The sequence below is a fragment of the Schistosoma mansoni genome (assembly GCF_000237925.1).
Source record: "Schistosoma mansoni, WGS project CABG00000000 data, supercontig 0262, strain Puerto Rico, whole genome shotgun sequence".
Taxonomy (NCBI): Eukaryota; Metazoa; Platyhelminthes; class Trematoda; order Strigeidida; family Schistosomatidae; genus Schistosoma; species Schistosoma mansoni.
The window spans coordinates 28,695-53,713 of NW_017386125.1; the positions used below are offsets into that span (position 1 = coordinate 28,695).

General features: G+C 34.7%; 1 protein-coding gene across 1 annotated transcript in view; it reads right to left on the minus strand.

The window, feature by feature from the left end:
• Positions 1-218: 218 nt before the first annotated feature.
• Smp_159360 (growth arrest-specific 2-related) overlaps positions 219-25,019 on the minus strand; it is a gene marked incomplete at its 5' end in the record, with an annotated part of 40,976 nt that continues 16,175 nt past the window's right edge. The window contains 5 exons of the mRNA XM_018790732.1: positions 219-567; positions 907-1,369; positions 3,838-4,184; positions 6,109-6,205; positions 11,116-11,223. Of these exons, the coding sequence (XP_018647390.1) occupies positions 353-567; positions 907-1,369; positions 3,838-4,184; positions 6,109-6,205; positions 11,116-11,223 (1,230 nt within the window). The 3' untranslated portion in view covers positions 219-352. The remainder of the gene's footprint in view (positions 568-906; positions 1,370-3,837; positions 4,185-6,108; positions 6,206-11,115; positions 11,224-25,019) is intronic.

Consider the following 25,019-nt stretch of genomic DNA (forward strand, 5'->3'; position numbering starts at 1 on the left):
GTTTTTTTATATTTCTTAGAAAAAAAAACAGGTAATAACCAAGGATACTACTGATAATGTTTGTTAGTAGTATCATCATCATAATAAAAAAAACACTGAACAATATGATAAAATAACATTTAAAATTTTAATTTTCAATGAAAGACTTTTTAAAGTAACCACAGAAAGCTTGATCATAGATGTAATGTGGAATTTGGTTCCCACCCCCCTATCCCATATTAAAAACAGAAAAATATCTCAATGTGATAGGGGATACACAACCATGACAACCGCCACAACCACCACCACCACCACCACAACAACAACAACAAGAAAAAAACACACACAAAATGATAGTTTCCATGAAGTACGCTTAATATTGTTTTAATGGTATACGTGAACTTGAATAAGATCTTGTTGAAATAGGTATTAATGAACCATTTCTTGATTTCGTATTCATAGAATATAATTGATGATTAGATTCATTATGACTTTGATTTGGATGGATACGATCTTCTATTATATAATCATTATTAGATGGTTTATTATTATCGGATATATATACAATCTCTACTGGTTTATTCCTCGCTTGATGATTATAAGTATTCGGAGAATAAGATGAATTGGATGGTTTACATAACGATGATGGCGATGATGATGATGATGATAATGGTGGTTTTCGATTGAATAGATTAGCAGATCTACTTCTATTTTGATGTTGTTGACTTCTTTTCTGATGCTGACTTTGACTTTGATAAGCATGATGATGATGAGGAGGCTGAGGATAATGTAATGATGATGATGATGATTTCAATGGTTGTATTGTAGATTTTCTATCGGTTACATAATGATTTGTTGATTGTATTCGATTTTGATGACTACTATTATTAGTAGTATAATTAGTTCTATTATTACTAGACTTATTACCATTCATTGTAGGTAAAACTGAGATCATTTCCACTGGTCTTAAATTCTTTCTATTAATCAACTGTTTACAATTAAGATTCAATGAATTTAATGATTTTGAAAGATTATGATTATGTCTACTATTTAGATAATAAGTAGTTTGGGGTAAGTAATATGGTCTATCTATAATATATGGTGTATTATTAGATTTTTCTAATTCAGATCTTATAATAGTAATAGTTGATTTTGGTTTAAGTAGTTTATCAGTAGTATTGGATGATCTAATATTATCATCAATATCCTTATGATTATGTACTGATTGTATATTATCCACAGTTTTCTTTAACTCATCTTTGATGAGATTCTCATTGAAATTATTGTCTTCACCATCAGTAGAGATGTCAGTTTCGTTAAATCGTTGGAAATGCGTCAAACCATTCAATTTTTCATCATTTAATGAAGTTAAATTCAATTCAGAGAAAAACTGTTGGTAAAATAGAAAGACGTTTTTTTAAGAGAAAGAAAAAAAGAGAAAACATTAAAGAAGCTTAGAAATGATGTTTTGTAGAAATGTGAGAGCATATGCTCACTGGTGACTGACTCCATGAGGTCATTCCTGAAGTTCTAGTGAGACGCCGTGGTCAGTGGAGCTAATCTCTGTCAGGTAGAAACAGGTATCTACATCAGTACAATGGAAGTTGGTATCGCAATTTCGTGGATTGGTTAAGGTTAGATATTAACACCTATGGATGCCGGCTCAGTGGTCCAGAGGTTAAGTGCTCTGGCGCAAGACTGGTAGGTCCTGGGTTTGAATCCCGCGGAAAGGGATCGTGGACGAGCACTGCTGAGGGGTCCCACAATAGGACGAAATGGCCGTCCACTGCTTCCAGGTTTTCCACTGTGGTATAGCTTCAATTGACTCATGATCTTAACTATATAAAATGTGAGACATTGTTATATCCTGGACGCCAATAGTGGATGGTAACTGTTGGAATCTATTTATGGACTACTAATAGTATACATCTATTCTTATTGTGTGATTGGTAAGTAACTAAACTATGTATATTCATATTCTTCTTATGATGAGCTTCCATTTGACCTATAAACCATTAATATACTATTAACCATTCTTGGGTTATGCCCAGTATATCAATTACAATCTCTCACATTCACAGCCACATTTGGCCTGATCTTGTACAGATGTCCTTTTGTATTTTATGGTGCGATGTACTCTGTTTTAAACAGAAGATTCAAACCGTAGAGGCTGAGATTTGTGTTTTGGAATCTACAGTCAAGGCTTGGCAAGAAGAAGAACCGATAAAGACTCTAGACTGGACATACAGGTTCATGTGTCATTGGTTTGGTCGATCATTCAATGTTCTCTAATTCGTAGTGTCATTACATTAGGGGCACAAGGTTATAAGTTATAACATACACTCAGTATCAATTAAATTCATATCGTACTTCATATACTTTAGTTTTTGGGAATATTAGTTCGAAAATTAGCAGCCCATAGATATAACTCTGATGGATTCATAGGAACTGATGATAATCATTATACATCATCATCCTACTTTTCACTGTAACTCCGCCTGTAGCTCATCTGGGGGCTACTGCCGGTCCCAAGCCCGTGTAAAGAAGGAGGGTTGAGCATGAAGTAAGCGACGCCATCCCGTAGAAAACTAACTCGCTAATAAAACGCTAACCAAAAAAACAACGCTAACCAGTATAAAACATAATATTAAGAAAATAGTTGATAAGAAAACTATAATCGAATAATTGGCAATATAGAATTGTGGAGATTGTTGAGTTTCGATTGAAATCATGAATCGATGAATGTTAGACCATCATTGAAAACCTGAAAACACTTGATGGTCATTTCATCTCAGTATAGAAATCCTCAGCAATACACCCACAATCCCACAGAAGAAGGACTCGAATCCAGTATTTTCCGTCTTGCATGTGTACCGTTTTACTTTCAGTCTACTGATCCGATATGTTACGGTGTTTATGTGTAAATTCAACCAATCCGAGATCGAGGATGTGCACTATTGAGAAGTCCCAAAGTAGGAAGAAACGGCTGTCCATGGATTCTAGGCCATAATATAATAGATTTCTGATTCGCAATTTAAGACATTATACAGTTTAATAGCTATGTACTGTTTACTAAACGATCATTGTATGAAAATTATCTTCTCCATCAACGTTAATGTAGAACAGTTAAAAGTCAAAGGTTTAGAACCATATTCTCATCATTTACTCACCTGACTGGTATTTAAGAAAGTTATCTTGTTTCCCTAATAAGAAGTCAGTAAGTATATTCCTAAGAGTAGAAAATGGAGACCATTCAGTAGACTATAATTTATGGATGACCTATGAACGATACTAGAATGACTTTGAGAGTGTTCACCTTATAACCAGGGCCAAATGGGGGTTATAAATCAGTGTGAGGAATTAGATTTGAGGGTTTTCATCATAAACTTATATCAGCTATGATACCAATACTCTAATTATCTAAACGGATGAATGAATTACGCGCCAAAATCCAAGACCTATCATCGTAAATCTGATTGGTTCGTACCTTATTTAAAACTCTCACCGAATATCCAGTTGTTTGTTAAATTTAATCAATTTATTGAAATTTTATAAATGAGATCATGAGTCTATTGAAGCTAGAACACCTGGATGCAGTGAATGGTCGTTTCATCCTATTGTGAGACTCCTCAGTGGTAGTGCATATCCACGATCCCCCCCTAGCGAGATTCGAACTCAGGACCTATCAGTCTCGTCTCAGAGCACTTAGCCGATATACAACTGATACGGCATTCAACGGTATTACTGTCTAACCTCAACCAATCTACGAACTGGCGCGATCATCTTCCACGAAACCTCCTTCTAACAATTTACTGAATGTTAAAATCATTCGAATACAATTAATAATATACTACTCACTTGTGATTTAGTAAGATATTCATTTTCATTAAAAGATAATGAAGGATCTTGTATAGATTTTTTAGAATGAATTTGATTTTTATTAAAAATTTTCTTTCTTTCTATGAATTGGGATATTGTAGGGTTTGTTTCCACCTTCCCATTAGGACTTTCATTATCCTTTTGTAACTGTTCCCCTTTTGTTACTGATGATAAACGTTTTCTTATAACATTTAATTTACATTCTGTAAACTTTTGAGGTTCATTTTCATTTAATGATGTTTGATTTAGTTGTGAAGATTTAATTGAAGAATCAATTAAATTAGAATTGTCATTCTGATAAGATGAAGATAATTTACATGATCCTACTATATATAAAATAAAGAAAGAAAAAGACATTTTAGTCTTATTTTTAAAGAATAAGGATCGTTAAGCTTATGATTAGGATCCAGATCTGATGAATGAAAAACCAGCATTGAAAACTTAAAAGTAGTAGTTGAACGTTTCGTCTAAGTATGGGACTCTTCAACAGTATGCATCCACGATTCTACTCGCGGGATTTACACTTAAGACTTTTGAATTCATTTATGATTGTTTGTTTGAATCTTTCCATTGATGTTAAGGACTGCAACTGGTTAGTCTTTTGTTGGCATATGTGCATACTGTGCGTATTTCAGATACATCCAGATGACAAATCTCAAATAGGACAAAATGCGCTTCCTGGTCTTGAATACAGTTGTTTTGTAGTGAACGAGAACGCGATTGGAGATAAATGAATGTATTCAAATAGAGGAATACAGAATCTCTTAGTAGTATCTGAGATCCATACCCTGAATACTTAATTTGGAGAATATAAAACCAATCGTCTCAGACTTCATTGTTATATCATTTCAACGTCAATCATTCTCCGTTCTCAGTCACTTTTCTTCGATCTTCTTAATCTTCTTCTACCAAGCATTTCACTTTCCACTGATGATACATGCTACTTAGATTTATGGACTTCTTTAGCATATATCACAAGTTAACTTCCACACCAATGATCCACTTTCCTATGGTGTTAGTGTCCAACATCAACTAATCTGGGAATCTTGGATGTACACTGTTGAGGTATCCCATACTAGAACGAAACGACCTTCTAGTGCTTCTAAGTTTTCAATGGTGGTCTAACATTCATCGATTCATGATATCAATCAAAAATTAAAATTAAATTCATTACATTATAGCATCAAGTGAACATTCACCAACTTCATGTAATCATGTATTGCTTACTTCCTGAGATGCCGTATCCTATATAAACAAACATTAAACAATAAGTACTAGATATATTTTACTGTCTGGTTTAAGTTTCCTTAACCTGATAACTGTGAACTATTTGATAGCAATGCAAAAACTGAATGGCACCATCCCTGTCCTGTAATTAAAAATTTCTTCACGTTGATACAGTGTGTAGTTATAGGTTAACACTTTGAATAGTTGAAAGCGTGAGTCCTTTGAAACTAGACCACCATGAAAAACCTGGAAACACTGGACGGCCGTTTCGTCCTATTATGAGACTCCTCAGCAGTGCGCATCCACGCACCCACGAAACTGCCGTCCAGTGTTTCCAGGTTTTCCATTATGGTCTAGTTTCAATTGACTCACGCTTTCAACTATGATAAATACTAAATCTCCATACTTAGGATTGTTTGTTTAAATCTTCCCATTGATGTTCTAGGACTGCTAGTCACTATCCATCTATGCTTACAATTCTTGTGAATTAAGTCTGTATCGAGGCAATACACACAGTATGCACATATGCTAATAAGAGACTGATCAATTGCAGTTCCAAAATATCAATGGGAAGATTCAACCAAACAATACTAAGTGAATTTAAACTTCACTCCATTACACAAGCAACTGGGTATCAGAAATCAGTAGCTGAATAGATAACATGATGGCGTTTGACGCGAAAGGTACTGCGTTCGGACCCCAAAGTGAATATCAAAAACTCTGAGATGCAGGTACATCCAGCTGATGAGTCCCATAAAGGACGAAACTCACATCCTGGATTCCACTGCTAGCCATTAACCATCTTTGCTTACAATTATCTTACTTTGCTAGCGGTAGGTTTGATGACATAAATTCAGGTTAAGATAACACCCTAATCTCAATAAATATAAAATATAATTACCATTACTAACTCTAGCATACCTTAAAATATAGTCTAATAATATATGAACTGAAAAACAGTTTGGTACAATGAAACAAGTAAAGCATTTGATGACTTCAAGAGTGAATAGAAAGCATACTTACATGGATTAACTTTACGACACTCATCATATTTGGATAAGAAATGACTCAGTGTATCCCAACCACCACCGACTCGAACCATGACATGATTCCTTAATATCTACATTGAAAGAATAAAATAGGCTTAAATGAAAACAAACAATATGTCGAAACAAACTTAAATTATATTACATAAAGTCTTAGATGTCAGTCAGTTACCTGACGTTTACCATGGAGACATTGGACTTAATTTGTAATATGAAATTCAATAGTAACTTATGAATAAGACATGAATCTACGTAGAAAAGCCGATTAAGTGAATGAAGCTTAGCTAATGTACAGAATCAACACTTCATACATTTATAAAGTGTTTATATAGGTATCATTTCATTTCATCTCTACAACGTGCTTGAATATCTGGGATACATGTTACTGACACCAACTTGTTTCAACAAGTTATATGTCTTTTATTTCTTTTAACACGTCATTATGTCTAGTCATTGGATAACCTATTTCGGCGCGCTTATGAAAAGTTTTCGATCATTCGCTGTACAAATTACAAGAAAGTATAATCAGAGACATTGTGATGGATGTCAATATGCCTGGAAATGATTGATCATTGTACAGCTGTCGATTCCAGAACTTCTTACATCTAACTGATAATCATCCAATATTTATCGTTAGGATAAATAAATAAATAATGGAAGGAAACTTGTTGAAATATTTTTTGATGAGAATTCTATATTGTACCAAAAATATAATAATGAATAAAGCCATTAATAATAATAGTAATAATAAATACGTCACTTTAAAAGTGATACTTTTTGAGGTAAAAAAAGTTGAACTACTTAATTTTATTTGAATAGTATAACTATTTCTAGGTAATTTTTACTGGCAGGTACTGTAAACGAAACAACTATTTAATTACATATTAAATCCTATTGAAATTAAAATCTATATAATCATTTCTGAAATTAAAATTTTACCATAACAGGGCCATTTGATAGAAATAGGAAAGTAGTAAAATAAGATGATCCATAATCTCTTTCAATGATAACAATTAAGTAGTATACTTTGATTTAATTGAAATACTAGTTCACAGCATGATGTGACAATTATAATTGATGATGAGTAAAATGTAAATTACTCTACTCATATACATAACCATATACACTAATCATATTAGTATTGACATGGTTAACTGATATGTACTCAAATTCAACTAAGTTTATAGGTAATTGAAATGGTACCCAAGGTGTTCTGTATGTGTATGATATATGAAAAAATCATTCATAATGTAATTAGTTATGACGTAATAGTCTTTTGTTACTAATTATATTGAAGAAACTGAATTCAATGAACATAGTGTAACTTAAATACAATTCCAATAAGAATAATTACGTTCTCCCCCCACACACACACACACACTTGATTATAATACTCTTGTAGTGAACGAGGATACCGTTAGGGACAACCAAATGTATTTGTATACCTAATTACAAGACATATCAGTCAAATTTGGTAATCATACTATGAATACTTCATTCGCCAAATATCAATCATTCGTCTTAAATTTCATTATCCCTTCGTTTTCACACCAATCATTCTGTGTTCATATTCTCTTTTATTCGATCTTCTTAACCTTCCACTACTAGGCATTCCATTTCCAATTGATAATATATGCTACTTATATCTATCAACATCAGTAACGCAAGACACACCGTTACTGACAAGAAAGCATCTATTAATTCCGAACAATAACCAAAAATACTTAATACATTTTAATGATTCATATCAGTTGTTTAAAAAGTAGTCCTAGAAACAAGAGGAAATCGTAAGTATGTTGTTGAATTGATAGCAATGACAATTTTTGAAACATAGCTATCATTTTCTCAAATTAACAATTATATCTTCTATAGTAACCAGAAACTAGTCGTAAGATTTGTGTTTCCATATAATTGAGAATCGCCAAGTGATGTATTATCTCGTTGTTAAGATTCTTATCATTGAATTGGATACTATAAGAAAACCCCACTCTAGTGCTTTTAATTTTTTGATTTTGATTTAGTGTTCATCAATTCATGAAATTCAACAATTATTCACAATTTCATATTGATGATATTTCTAGACTGAAAACTCGCTTTAACTTTACAAAAACTTTATAGTTGAATTCATGAGTCAACTGAAACTAGACCACTATATAAAATATGGAAGCAACGAAAGGCCATTTCATCTTAGTTTAAGGCTTTTCAGTAGTGCGCTCCCTCGATCCCATTCGTGAAATTTGAATCCAGGATCTATCAGTCTTGAGCGGTAACACTTAGCTCATATACCATTGAACTTGCCGACATCCAAAGGTGTTAATGTCTAACTTCAACCAATCCCCAAAAACGTTTTGAAGCATATTCATCATCTTAAAATTAGGTATATCCACAAACAACAACTCTACCGAAATCACAATGAATTGATATACTTCACAATCTTAATTCAATATCATTTGTATTGTGTGATTTCTTCAGAAATGATCCAAATTTATTTCGGTATGTTATCAATTCAAAGAGATTCATTATATTCTATAGATGGGTAACATTAGTATTTGTGCGAGATACTAAGATGTAGAACACTTCAGAAAATGTTCCAAACAGAATGTATAATTTATCATACATTACACATTCCTTCTACTTAGAAAGCGCTTCTTGAAAATTAGTCAATCCAATTTAGACTACTTACAGTAGTATAAATATGAATGTGACATTTATTCGGAATTTACCCTCACAGTGTCATAGATCTGTTCAGAGGAGCATAGACAATGATGTAGAGGCCAACGGTAGATGCGAAGGGATTTTTTCATTTACAATCTCATCACTCATCAATCATTCGTTTATCATGATGTAATTCACAGTTGAATTCTTTTATTTAAATATTTTGAATATAAAAGAAAATTTTGATTCATTAACAACATACAATGATATGACTCAGTCAACTAATTGACTAATTTCTCCATTTCTGAGAATCTTTCTGGTTAACACTTCAAGTCATTGATTCCATGAAGTAACTGTATTCGAATCACATATAAACATAGGTACAGCGGAAACACCAAAAAGATATGCGCCACATTACTCATCCGATTTGTATGAGGGCTGGGATACTGACCGGGTGTCCAAACCGAAGCACTTGATTTCACTAGGATGCCACTACTGGGGCCCTCCACCTAAAAGTCTAATCCACAATGTAGTGAAGCAACATAAGGAGTTATAGTCACATGGTAGACGGTCACTTATAATTGGTTAAGACGCTATTTTTGTTTCATCAGGATCCTGTAGTCCATATGCACCATTGGTTTGGAATGAAAGTTTCTAACATCCCTAAGGGGATCCTCCGTATCCGAAAAAGCCCTATGTATTCACTTTCCGTCCTCTCAGTTTCATAAACAATACTCCCGCCGCGAGAAGGACCTCCCTGGCAGTAGTTGTTAGACCACGGTTGAAGGCCTGGAATTAGTGGACGGCCATTTCGTTTTAATATGAAACTCTTCAAGATTGTACGTTCACGTTGCCGCCCGTGGAATTCAAGCTTAAGACTGAAGGTTCTTGATTCGAATCTCACATACAGAATCGTGGATGAGCACTGTTGAGAAGTCCCATACCAGAACGAAACGTCTATCCATCATCTCAATCAAACACTTCACAATCTTCACAACTACATAATGATATTTCCATTTTAGTTTCTTTGAAAAAAAACTAATCACAACTTCAGTCATTTCATTTGATTCAATGATAATTAACAATGAATACATCAAAACAATCATAACAACACAATGATACCATCTATTTATAATTAAACTAATTAGTTAAACTCATTAGCAATTCAAATGAATTGTCATTTATATGAAGTACAATGATTGTGATCTATATTGTTTACTTCATTGTGCTATTATTGTCTATTATAACAAATCATTGTTAGACTAACCAGGTAAACAAGTTACAAATGGTTCATTCATTAAATTGTATAGTTACATGTTTTTAGATAGTTGTCCATTGTCTTTTAGTGTAATAATCTTTGTTTATGAAATAAAATCATTTTAAGTAGAGATGGATGATAGTTAACAGTGGAATCTAAGATGTGTGGGTTACTTATATTCATATAAGTAGTATATAGTGATGGTCAGGCATAGAATGTATTTTGGTAGAAGATCAATTTTAGTAAGATAGTCTGTAATGTAAAGTCGTGTCCAATACATTCGATTGTCCCTAACCGTCTTCTTGTTCACTACAGTGTAGTTCCGTCATGTTTGTGAATCGTCATATGGATATTTGTATTGAAAATTCTGATTTTCGTGTTGTTTGACAGACAGTTGTTTTGAGTTCCAGATGTTCTTCAATTGTAAATATGCTGCTCTTGCTTTGCCGATTCGCGTTTTCATATGTTTATCAAATCCGCCGTATTCATCAATGATGTTATCTAGAAATGTAAAGGTTTTTACATTTTCCAAGGCTTCTTCGTTGAGTGTGATTTGATTGCTGAACGTTGTGTTGTATCGGAGACTCTTACTTTTCCTTTGTTTATGTTGAAACCTACTGCTGCTGAGGCCGTCGCTACACTGGTTGTCTTCTCCTGCCTTGGTTGCTGTGTGTGTGATAGAAGAGGGACTTTAAGGCTAACCACTACTTATATCCGGTTATAATGCTTAGGACTTAATGGCAATAACGAAAGTATCTACACAGGGTGCACATATGTCAAAAGAAACTGATCAATTACAGTCGTAAACATTATTAGGCTAATCCAAACAATCATATTATTCTTGTTAGCGTTTTTTAACAAATTTATTTTCTACTGGACGAGGTTGCTAATCTCATGCCTAACCTTCCTTCTTTACACTAGCTTGAGACCATCAGTAACCTTAGAAGAGCTACAGATGGTCAGTTTGTTATTCTCTTTTCATTGAAAAAGCGATTCTGATTCATTCCAACAACTCATTATGAAGTGAATACTAGAACAATAATGCAAATAAACTGACTAAATCCTACTTACTCGAACAAATATTTGTGTACTTTTATCACCGAATAAATAACGTCCTTCACCGATACGAACCATAGGGAATGTTTGTTTACAAGTACATTGTGATAATAGTTCACGTACCTAATAGGTATAGTAATTAAAAAAAAGAGAGATAATTAGTAATTGTTTGGTAACAGACTGAGTTAAACATAATTTCAAATAAATTGATAATAGGTACTTCAAAGTCTTATATGTATGTTGGGACGGCATGCGAGAACTACGACGGAACCTCCAGCGATCCTCAAGGAGCAGAAGAGTTTCCATCCAATTAGAAAGTGATTGAGTTTTCTAGAATATCAGCGTGGCATGCTACTATTAGACAGCAATGTAACATGCCTCTTTGCGGATTGACTGAATTATAATGTCGATATAACAAACGTTAATATTTATAAATACCCATGATTTTCTGTACATTTTGATTCTTACCCAAAAAGCACTTCTCCAGTCTTCTTCTATCTTCTGATTTGGTGACTGTGAGGTTCTATACGTTCAATTGCCTTAGATGTCTACCGTACTGTGAGTTAATCAAGTAGCGAAATTATTAATATGGAAGTCAAAACAACTGCCGACCAATATCAAAGTCAGAATCTTCAATATGAACATCGTGACAGTTCTACTTTACGGAGTTGAAACTTCGAGAACTACTACAACCATCGTCAAAAAGGTACAATAATTTATAAACAGTTTTCTACACAAGATACACGCAATCCGCTGACCGGATACCATCAGTAACAGTCTTCTGTAGGAAAAGACAAACCAGGTTCCAAATGAAGAGAAAATTAGGAAAAGACCTTGTAAGTGGATAAGACATACATTATGGAAATCACCAAACTGCATCACCAGACAAGCCTCAACTTGGAGTCCTGAACGAAAGCGGAAAATAAGAAGCCCGAAGAATACACTACATCAGGAATGGGAAGGAGACATGAACAGGATGAATAGCAACTTGAAAGGATTGTGCAGGACAGAGTTGGATGAAGAATGCTGGTGGGTTGCCTATGCTCCTTCATGAATTAAGCTCTTGACTATCAAAAGGAGTTCTAAACCAAACACTAATACTCTTTACCATGTCAACAAATGAAAAGTATCTCAGATAAAGTAGAATGGTTAAGCGCTCGCACGCGAGACTGATAGATTCTGGGTTTGAATCTCGAGAGGTGGGATCGTGAATGCGCACTGCTGAGGAGTTTCACAATATGACGAAATGGCTGTTCAGTGCTTCCGCATTCTCCATGGTGGTCTAGCTTCAATTGATTCATGATTTCAACTATAAAACCACATTTAAATTGATAATGCCTAATTTTCGATGAATATTCTATAATATCTATCCAGATACTAAGTTTATTTGATAGAAGTATAATATAATGAACCTGGAATGGTCACTACCATTCTCTTTTTCCCTATAGTACACAAACACATACACACAACAAATACATAACAGTATACTCTTACAACAAGTAAATCCACAAAAACCCCTTTCTGATAATAATAATCATATGCTCACTAGTGACTGACTTCCAAAGGTAAATCCATAAGTTCTAATGAGAAGCAGTGACCAGTAGAGTTCAAACCACGTCTGTTGTGAGATATCAACTCACTGAAGACAATTGATGAACGGTTGCTCAAATTCGTAGATTGGCTGAAGTTAGATATTAACACCGTTAGATGCCGGCTCAGTGGTCTATCGGTTAAGTGCTTTGACGCGAGACTAGTAGGTCCTGGGTTCGAACCTGCGAAGCGAGGTCGTGGATGAACACTGCCGAGGAGTCCCGTACTAGGACAAAACGGCAGTTCAGTGTTTCCAGGTTTTCCCTGGTGGTCTAGCTTCAATTGACTCATGATCTCAACTATTAAAGTCACTATCATATCCACAAAAACCCCTTCTAATTCTATTATTAGTAACCGACAATGATTCTATAAAAAAATGTTTCTTTCTATAAGTTAAATGAACAGTAACATTTATCATAGATTATGTAACATTTACAATGTGATTAGTCAATAAATAAAGTAACATTTTGTTGTATCTAGGCAAGTTTACCTTTACTTATCATGCAGCAAAAATGTAGACTGGATCAAGTTGAAAATGTGTGTGTGTGTGTGAATGCATGTAAAGAGTTTTTTTTCTAAATTGTATTGATTTCAATGACAGGTATACAGACTCACTTATTGAAATCTAAGTCTAATAATTCGCTTGGAGTACAAACCAAACTAAAACAACACATATATACCATTACAGTAACATTCAATAAGGATCATATGTAAAAATGGATTTAGGAGATCGTAATAAGGACTATCGTAACCAATGGTTGGAGACTCTAGGTGACATGTCTCAGAATCGATCACAATGTCGTCGGTGTATACACCCTTTATCTTCCCTTAAACCTTAAGATTAAAATTACTTCATAACTTTTTTCCTTCCTATACTATATCCTTATATACAACCTTTCTTTATATACTACCACCACCACTAAATTAACTACTTCTATGAATCCGGTGTTCATCTTGTTGTGCTAATGAGGTATGGCAACTTGGACCGATGCATATATGTGCCTGGTCCTACGTTGTAGCTGACTGACTGACTGAATAAGAATCTATCATTGATAGAGTTCAATCCAAGTCCATTTGATTGCGTAACGAAAATCAAATGTAAATTGATATTATGAATAGATCAACGTTAGACTATCATTGAAAACCTGGAAGTACTGGATAGCCGTTTTGTCCTAGTATGAGAACTACTCAGTGGTGCGCATTTATGATCCCTTTACTAGAGGAATTCGAACCCAGTACCTTTAGTCTTGTACGTTAACGCTCAACCTCTAGATCACTGAGTCGTGACCACTGGAGTCCATTCCTTAGACAATTGATAACGGGTTGCATAAGATCATTGATCGATTGGAATCAGACTTTAGCACCGTTGAATGCCAGAAATATCAGTGGTCTAGTAGTGATTCGTCTACATTCAAGATTGAAGGTCTTTGGTTGGAGTCCCATCGGTGCGGAACCATGGATGCACACTGCTGAGTAGTCCCACACTATGATTAAACGGCTATCCATTCATTATATCAATTAAACCTCAATAATCTCCACAATCTTATACTGATAAAAATCGAATTTTAGATCAGAAGGTGTTTTGTAGAGAATGCTCACTAGTGACTGTCTTCAAGAGATATTCCCTTGAGTTCTAGTGGGAAGCAGTAACAAGTAGAGTTCAACCAAGTCTGTTGTAGAGATATCAACTCACTGAAGACAATTGGTGAACGGTTGCTCAAACATCGCAGAGTGGTTAAAGTTAGACATTAACACTGTTGGATGCCTACTCAGTAGTCTATCGCTTAAGTGCTCCGACGCGAGACTTGTAAGGTCCTAGGTTCAAATCTCGCGAGTGTGGGATAATGTATGCGCACTGCTGAGAACTCCCATAATAGGACGAGACGGCAGTTCAGTGTTTCCAGCTTTTTCATGATGGTCTAGCTTCAGTTGACTAATGATTTCAACTATGATAAAATCGAATTCTTGAATATCACCTCATTAATTTGTAAACTGTCGCATTCACTTTGATATTATGTTATGATGAAGACTAATTACAACGTTACTATTTTTGTATAATTTTACTTTATTATACAAAAAATGATCTAAAATCCTCATAAATAATCAATAATATCATTTAGTTACCATGGGAAACAAAAATTTAGGAAAGAAAAAAAATTTTGTCAACAACTAATTATAATTTTTTTTGTTTCGTTTTTAGTTTATCATTAGTAACTTTAAATCGAACACATACATACACACACACATACACTCGAACACATACAAACACACTGAATATGTACACATATAGATTATTCGAACTTGAATTGATTTTCTCATTGTTTACTCTTTGAATTAGTTTTCTAACAATGAAATAATTAGATCATTAACGAATGTATCCTAAGGAACGAAATAATAAAGGAAGGGGTTTCTTGTGAATATTATAGTAATTGTAATAGTTGAAATCATTAGTCAATTGAGTTCGAATCTCGCGAAGAGGTATAGTGAATGAATAATGCTGAGGAGTCTTATAATAGGACGAAACTGCTGTCTAGTGCTAGCAGGTTTTCCATGATGGTCTAGTTTCAATGGACTCATGATTTTAACTATTAAAAACGGTCGAGAGTAAGGAGGGGGTGCCTGCCCTCTATCTCGAAACGCTCTCTCACGGCCACGAGTATGCATCATCTAACAGGGAGATCCTACTCACTGCTTTCTCTTGATGGGAGTGTTGTTTACCAAAATGAGAAGACGAAAAGCAAATGTCCTGAGCTATAACCGGGTTGATGGATATGGAGGATTCACTTATGGGAGTTGGAAAACCTTGATTCTAAACCAATGATGCAAATGGTCTACAGGATCTTGAGGGAACAAATGTCGTATGAACCAATCGTTAGTCATAGGCTGCCATGGGACTGAATTTTATTACAATGCTCCACCGCGTTGTGGATCAGACCTTTAGGTCGAAGGCTCCAGTTCTGACCCCTAAGATAACTAGCTGCTTCGGTCTGGTCACCCGGGCAGTATCATAGCCCTCAAACAATTAAATGAAATGGCATCTTTTTGTGTGAACCATGTATATCTAATGCCCCTATGTGCCAATATTTATGTTCAAATAAATCAATAATATCCTTTATTAAATTCCATACATTTCTTATGATTTGTATCTGTTAGTTATAATTACCACTGTACCTCACACTGATCTAAGATGTTATAACATGTTATCGCAAAGAAACCCATTGTTTACAGTTACTAATAGTAGTTATCGTATTGTGGTCTAACATGGATCAATTCATGATTTCAATGAATCAGTATACATCTCGAAGATTAAATATAATCTGTTTATATTTACACCATTATTTGAAATTATTCATATTTACGCATAAACAAGCAATGGAGACGTAAGTCGCTCATTAATAGTGAATATAAACATCTAATAATTCAATTACGTATGATGTATGTTTGCATTTATCTATTTGAATACATAAATACTGGTACAAATAGGCACCGAATACATATACGCCACACAAGTTAATTGATTTATGTATGCTCTGCGGTACTGACTGGGTGCCAAAGCCAAAGCAAGTGGTTTTCTTAGAGAGCCACAACTGGAGCCTTCGACCTAAAGGTCTGATCCACAATGCAGTGGAGCAACGTAATGAGATGCAGTCCCATAGTAGCCGGTCATCAATGATTGGTTCATACGCCATTTGTTCCTTTAGGATACTGGAGCCCATGTACACCATTGGTTTGCAATCAGGGTTTTCCAACTCTCATAGATAGATCCTCCAATGCACATACCAAGAGAAAGCAGCGAGTAGGTCTTCTCTAGCAGAGGCTGTATACTCGTGGCCATGTTAAAGTATTTCGAGAGAGAGAGAGAGAGCTAACTCTTCTCACCCTTGATCGTATCAGAGCATTTCAAGTATGTGATATCAAATGGATCACTTTTCGAAGGCACTTTACTTTCATCATAAAAGTAAATACACTTCTAATAAAGGTATGTGTTAAAACGAATATATAATCATCTTTTGCATAGATATAAATATGGTAAACTCAACAGTAAATTGATTTATACTATACATAACAATCTGTCAAGTATAGCACTTTATATTTATTGTAAATGGAATTACACGCTTCATCATTGAAATCTCTGACGAAAACTGTACGATCACTTGATAGATAGATCAAGAAAAAATGAAAAAAAAAAGATCATCTTGTGACCAACCATGTTCCTTTAAACAAGAAAAAAATCTATTGCATTTAAAAGAGCTCACTAAATTGTGTTATTTAACAGTAGTTGATCATTTAATTCAAAAATCAAAAGAAGCTTATTTATGTGAACATGAACTCAGAGATGCAGGTACATCCAGCTGACGAGTCCTAAATAGGACGAAACGCGCGTCAAACTGGATTCCACTACAAGCCACTATCCACTATCCTGGCAGCGACATTCCATTTAAAGCCCCTAAATGCCCTGATATGGCAGAGAGTGTAGAGAGTCCGCTCTCCCTCTCGAAATGCTCTCACATGGCCACGCGTATATAGCCTCTGCCAAGGGAAATCCTACTCACTGCCTTCTCGTGCCACAGGTGATGTTTACGAAATTGAGAGGATGAAAAGCGAATGTCCGGCGCCTTCACCAGATTAGTGGACACGGTAAGTCCACCTAGGGGAGTTGGTAAACCCTGATTCCAAACCAATGGTGCACATTAGCTCCAGTATCCTGAGGGAACAAATGGCGTACGAATCAATCGTTGATCACCGGCTGTCATGGGACTGCATCTCTTCACGATGCTCCACTGTCTTGTGGATCAGATCTTTAGGTCAAAGGCTCGGGTTTTGGCCTCCTAAGAAAACCACGTGCTTCAGTTTGGGCACCCGGACAGTATCACAGCTTTCACACAAATCAAATGAAATTTGTGTCGCGCATATGTATCTGGTGCCACTTTGTACCAATATTTATGTGTTCAAATAAATAAATAAATAAGAAACGATCCATCTTTGCTTACAATGCTTGTAACTGAAGGCAATATCGAGGCAATACGCACAGTATTCACATATGTCCAATTAGAGACTGACCAGTTGCAGTCCTAACACATCGATGGAAAGATTCAAACAAACAATATCAAGTGAATTCATGTATATATAGATATGTGATGTGTGCTACGGATATCGACAGATATAAGTAGTATTTATCGTCAATCGAAAGTGAAATGCCTAAAGGGAGAAGGTTAAGAAGATTGAAGAAATGAGAATGAGAACAAACAATGACTGTTGTGGAAACAAAAGAATAATGAAGTCTGAGATGATTGATTGATATTTAGCAAATGAAGTACTTACTGTATGATTCTCAGATTTAACAAGTACGTTTTGTAATTTTGTATTCATATACAGTCGGTTGGACATTAACGCCGTTGGATGCCAGCTCAGTGGTCCAGTAGTTAAGCGCTCACGTGCGAAACTGATATGTCCTGGGTTCGAATCTAGCGGGGCGGGATAGAGGATGGAGACTACTGAGGAGTCCCACAATAGGACGGAACGGCCGTCTAGTGCTTCCAGGTTTTCCATTGTGATCTAGCTTCATTTGACTCATGCTTTCAACTCCATAATATCACCACTTGTGTTCAAACATTTTTGTTATAACCTGTTGCCTTGTGTTCTGTTAATACATAACGTAATGATACCACCAATTAGAGAACAGTGAGTTAGCAACTGGACCAATGATACATAAACCCGTATGATCAGTCTAAAGTCCCTATCAATCCTTCTTCCTGCCAAGTCCTGACTGCCTGTTGAGCCTAGAACACAAATCTCAGCCTCCGCGAATATTTTACGCATACTGGGTTCATATATAAACTAAACAGACCACATCACACCACAAAATAGAAAACAACAATTGTACAACATCTAGTCAAATGTGGCTGGGAATGTGGGAGATTTTAGTTCCTAGACTGTGCATAACTCAAGAATGATGAATCGTATAATAATAATTTTTAAGTCAAAATAGACCTCATAATAAGAGGAATATGAATATACATAGTTTAGTTAATTGCCAATAACACAATAAGATTATATGTATAGTTTTAGTAGTCCATAAATAGATCCCAAAAGTTATTCTCGTCCGGGATATATCAATTTTACATAAATCTTAAAGAATTATCCTATTTTCAGAGAGCAGTTTTGTAGAGATTTTAGTATTTTTATATAGTTGAAATCATGAGTCAATTGAAGCTAGATCACCATGGAAACCTGGAAGTACTGGAAGACCGTTTTGCCCTATTATGGGACTCCTCAGCAGTGCTCATTCATGATCCCACCGCGCAAGATTCAAACCCAAAATCTATCAGTCTCGTGCGCGAACGCTTAACCTTTAGACCACTAAACTTGCTGGCATTCAACGGTGTTAATGTCTAGCTTCAACGAATCCACAAAATTGAGCGACACATCTACCAGTGAGTTACTATCTCACAGAAGACCCGGCTGAACTCCACTGGTTACTGCTTTTCACTAGAACTCCAGGAAACAACTCTTGAAGTCAGTAACTGTTGAGCATATGTTGATTAAAATGAGAAGGGGTCCCACAATAAGATGAGATGGCCATTCAGTGCCTCCAGGTTTTCCATGGTGGTCTAGCTTCAATTGATTCATGATTTCAACTATATAAAAAAACTTATCCAACTTATTTAAAATCTCTAATAATTCATTTAACCAATTCACAGATTAACTGACCTATAATTTGACTCTATTACATAATACTAATTAGTAACATGCTGTGAATAATAATGAGTAAATTTCATTACTGGGTAAACTAATTAATGAACATTCAAAATTCTTCCATGTTTCTCATTTATCTACCTTGAAATTCATTTGTGATATGTCACTTCACTTATCTTGAAAGTCTGATGACCCTAATGGGTTGGTGTCTGACGAAATCTCAGCATGGATTCAAAATACTCGTTTGGATTTTGCCAACCTATGGCGAAGACGAGATATCCATCTATCGATTAAGGGACGAGTATACTGAGCAGCAGTTTGTTCTGTTCTATTTGACGGCTACGAAACGTGGCCATTAAGGGTAACTTACTAGTATTTGACAACAGATGCCTTAGAAATATCGCTCGCATCTGCTGGTATCAACGGGTAAGTAATAGTGAAGTTAGACACAGGGTTGTAGTGCCGTGCATTTCGATAACCGTTATTATACCAATCTTAACAGTGTATAAAATCAGAAGGCAAAAGGAAGCGGCAACTACATTTTTATTGATAATCGATGCAGACCAGAAAGCTGTGGGCACATGAGCAAGTGTAAGCGAGCGAAGCAAAGATGATGCATAGTGGAGATGGCTGGGAAGCCAACTCGAGAGTAAAGCAAAATTAATGTGTATTAGAGATGGCTGGGAAGCCAACCCGCTATGAGCAAGCACTAATCAACATTTATAGTCGGGCAAAAATGAGTGACAGACATATGATGAATAAGATACGAAGTGTACACATATATGCTCTTGTAAAAGTATAGCCAAGGTTAAGAAGCGATTAATGAACAAGATCAAAATATGACTCATGGCAGGCGAATTGGCTTGGCCAGTAGCTAGGATAAAGTATATGGGCTTAACAAATAAACTGATACTACAGGGTATTAAGGAATGATGGTTAATCAGTTGATGAGGTGATGAATCTTCATTGACTGAGATGTTTGGACGATATGTTACGTATGCCTGAACACCGATTACAACAATACGCTATGCTTACTAGTGAGGGATCGTGAATGTGCACTACTTAGGAATCCCGCAATAGGACGAAAACGGTCATCTGGTGCTCCCAGGTTTTCCATGATTGTCTAGCTTCAATGGATTCATGATTTCAACTATGATAAATTACATGTGACTATTTAAGTAGTCTATTTAGTACACATGTCTAATTTTGTAATTAGAAATATACATTTCGATGTAAATGTGAATTAACTTTCTCTTTTTTTTCTTTGTCTAAATCAATAATGCAACTTTATTTTTTTCTTACAAAAAAAATGTGGTTTATTCAAAAAAGAGAGAAAAATATTGAAAAACAAAAATAGACAAAGAAAGTAAAACACTTACACACTCATACACACACACACACTCATTCATACACACACACACACTCACAAATACACTTTTGTTTGTACCCTATTATGTATATGTTAGTAATTGAATTAGTTGTTCACATTTAGAAAAAGTATAATTGATGATGGATACTATTAATCATATAGTGTCATTTCATTTGTTACTAGGTATACCTAATAACTGTAATGAAGAGAGAAATAGTTTTTCTTTTCATTTTTTTAATATTATCTATTTGTTAAAGATTAGAAATCTGTATTGATTCATCCAATGAACAAAAATGAAAGGATTGAAAAATCTGTTATTGATATACTACTGTCAGTAGTAGTGTGATGTCTACTTATATCCATATAAGTAGTATATGGTGATGATATTTTGGTAGAAGATCGATAAGGAAAGAACAGGAATGAAATGCAATCGGTACGAAAATGCATGAACAATAAAATTAGAGAAGATGGACTGATATTTACAGAAGGAACAGTGAAGATTGAGACGAGTTCCAAGTAGAATGAAACATGTGCCCCGGATTCTACTGGAAGCCACTATCCATCTTTGCTGACCGTGCTTATGAATATTGAGTCAACACGTACAGTATGCACATATGCCAATTAGAGACTGACCAGTTGAAGTCCTCAAAACATCAATGGGAAGATTCAAACAAATAATAATAAGTTGAATTTGTTTACTGTATGGTTATTAGAATTTAATGAGATAGTTTGTAATTTGTCCTTTAATACATTCGATTGTTCCCCACTCGTGTTCTTAATCACTACAATAGTATTTCATTGTAGCTAATATGTTAGTCTTATCAACTTTTAGCTCCCTACTGCTAAGCTATTCCTATAGATGCCTGTATTATAGTAAAGCATTTTGTAAAACAAATGAGGAGGAATAAAGACACAATCAGTAGGACGTTATTATTATTATTACTAGTTCTTAACATGTAGTTAACTAAACTTGATGACATAACAGTTTAGTGACATGATAAAAACGATGGATAGTGATAAGGTACACAACTCTTACACAAAGAGATAACATTCAACATGAGACTATGGAAAAGTGTCATTCAGTGAATATTGTACGCTTTTTACATGTACTGATTCAAGTTCAAAGTATAGTGGGAAAATGTTTGAATAAAGCAAAAAGGATCAAACATATCATTTAGGGCATTACTCAAAAAAGATTCTTCATCGGATCGTCATCAAGCGATTCAGTGGCTTGAAATAATATGACAAAAACTCTTTAGGAAATTTCACATAAATTATCCATGAGAAAAACTTATTAGAAAAATGTTAGACAACCGCTGAAAACTTGGAATCTTTAGATATATCGTTTTTCTCTAGTATGGAACTTTTAAGCAGTGAATGTTCAGCTCATTTGTCAAGAGGTTAAGCATTTAAAGGTGAAGTCAAACGTATTGGATTCAATTCTCTCTGGTGAAGAATCATAGATACGTTCTGATGAGCAATCTCATACTAGAACGAAACAACTGTCTAATGCTTCCAGATTTCCAATGGTTGTCCAAGATTGATCAGTTTGTTCATTGACTGAGGTTAAGTTAATTCAAGAATTAAATTACATCAATTAATTCAGAACTTATCCGTCATTACCACGTTCATTGAAAGTTTAACATATGAATTCAATCTTCTTTTTAAATAGTTAAGATCATGAGTCAATTGAAACTAGATAACCGTGGAAAACCTGGAAGAACTGGACGGCCTTTTCGTCCTATTGTAAGATTACTCAACAGTGCGCATCCATGATCCCGCCTTGCGGGATTCGAACACAAGACCTACCTGTCTCGCTCCATCCAGTGCTTCCAAATTTTCTTCGGTGATCTAACTGCAATTGACTCATGATCTTAACTATATAAATAATAACTAAAATCTCCATAAAAACCCCCCTTGTGATAATCTTTTTTTTGTTGTCTCTTGTAAGGAAAACAGACAGATACTATTTAATAGATAAACATAAATGACTAAAAAAATTCTATCATTATTATTAAATATCGATTTTATGCAACAAAAAATCAATATTTTTTTGATCTTTTATCGTCTTAGGGAAAAATAGTAATCCTAAAACCTTTCCCTTTCTCCCTTTGTAATCAACTCAGATATTTCTCTTATTCTATAAAACTGAAATAATTTCATTTATAAAAATATTCATCTTTAAAAATGAATCAACCATAAAACTCATTTACAACATAAACAATAATAATAACTTTAGGCAAAGATGGATAATGGCTAGCAGTGGAATCTAGGACGAGTGTTTCATCCTATTTGAGACTCGTCAGTTTGATGTACCTGCATCTCAGAGTTGTTGTTCACTCTGAGACTCGAACGCAGTACCTTTCGTTTCAAACGCCATTGCACTATCCATTCAGCTAATGAGTCCTGATAGCCACTTGCTTGTGTAATTGGATGAAGTTCGAATTCATCTGGTATTGTTTGTTTGAATCTGAAATTGATCAGTCTTTCTCTTATTGGGATATATGCATACTCTGCGTATTGTCTCAATATAGCCTTCATTCACAAGCATTATAAGCAAAGATGGATAGTGGCGAGCAGTGGAATCCAGGACTCGCGTTTCCTCTTATGGGAAGATTCAAACAAATAATACCAAGTAAATTTAGATTATAAACCGTTGTTTCGTTTTATTTGAAGACTCATCAGTAGTACATATCTACCATTATCTACAAGACTGAAAAGAAAATTTGAAGTTCTCATCATTTAATGCTTTCGTTAGAGTTTGGCTTTTTCAGAACTGTGTAATCCATTTGTTTGAACAATCATATCATCCAATGACTGATTAGTATCTTTATACAAAGTTCTAGCTGTTTTAAAATGTCATTCTTCTAATATCGTTTTACATCAGTATTCTCTTGAATGTCAGTTCACAATGAAAACTCTCTCCCTTTAAAGTTGAAATGTATTCATAAACCACCTGAATGAATAATGAGAGCATGTTCATCAGTGAATAATCATGATATGGATCCTTAAAGTCTTCATAAGAAGTTTTAGATAGTAAAGTTCAAATACTTTGGAGCCGAAGCAGTTGTCGCTAACGCCATTAAATTAAAGTCACTTTATCATGCCAACTTACTGAAGATAGAAGTTTAAATAATTAGATTACGAATGAGTGGTCTATAAACATTATAGCTGACTAAACGTCTAAATACCCTATGAATACATGAAGGAAAGGGTCATGAACAAGATATAGATTCAGTAATTTATAGGTTCAAGATGAAATAAACCCATAATGAAAAGCTACATTTAAAACTAACAAACTTTACCAAACTACCTACTTCGAATTTATACCAATCGGTAATAAATATTTCATTGAGGGTGAAAAATTTGGACTTTGTACAGATAATCTCAATACTTAACTATATGGATGTTCATGTACATAGACATTATAAGAGGAAGATTGAAGACAAAGCTTTTTTTTATCCAGTAGAACATACTGCGCATCCACGATCACACATCAAACGGACTCGATTTCAGGTCCTCAGTTGTCGCATGTGAATGCTTAACCTCAATACCTCTAAGCCGTCATCCAATAATGTTAATGTATAACTTTAATCAATCCATGCTTATAACATTCTATAATATGTTTCGGATGCGTTACACAATCTGATTGAATCTCAACTGCTATACTTGCAAAACCTACTTGATTTTACTTAATCAATAATACGAAAACTGCTTTCATCGGAGTCCAAAAAACAGTACCAAATCAAATACCAACTATCATGACAAACAGTATATCAATCTGTGATATAACAGAGACCAAGAAGTTTCAAAGCACAATTGATTGATTACTGGGTGGTGATCAGTGTCATACGTGTCAAGTCCTTTTTTAGTGCTGATCGAATACTATGTTGACCAACTCCAACCACCATCTTATCTTAACAAAGTTCCAAAGCTTTTATCTGTAATCAAAGTCTAGAAAAGGCATCATCAATAACTTTAATGAACATCAATTTGTCCTGGAAATTATATCGAAACTTCTTACTAAATGATTTCTACTACTTATAAGTAACAAACCAATTCCGTAAAACAAATGGTTTCATCTAACTAAATTGTAACTGGTCAGTCTCTAAATGGCATATGTGCATACTGTGCGAATTGCCTCGATATGGCTTAAATTCAGAAGCATGGTCAGCAAAAATGGATAGTGGCTAGTAGTGGAATCCAGTTTGACGCGCGTTCCGTTCCATTTGAGACGCGTCAACTGGATGTTTCTGCTTCTCAG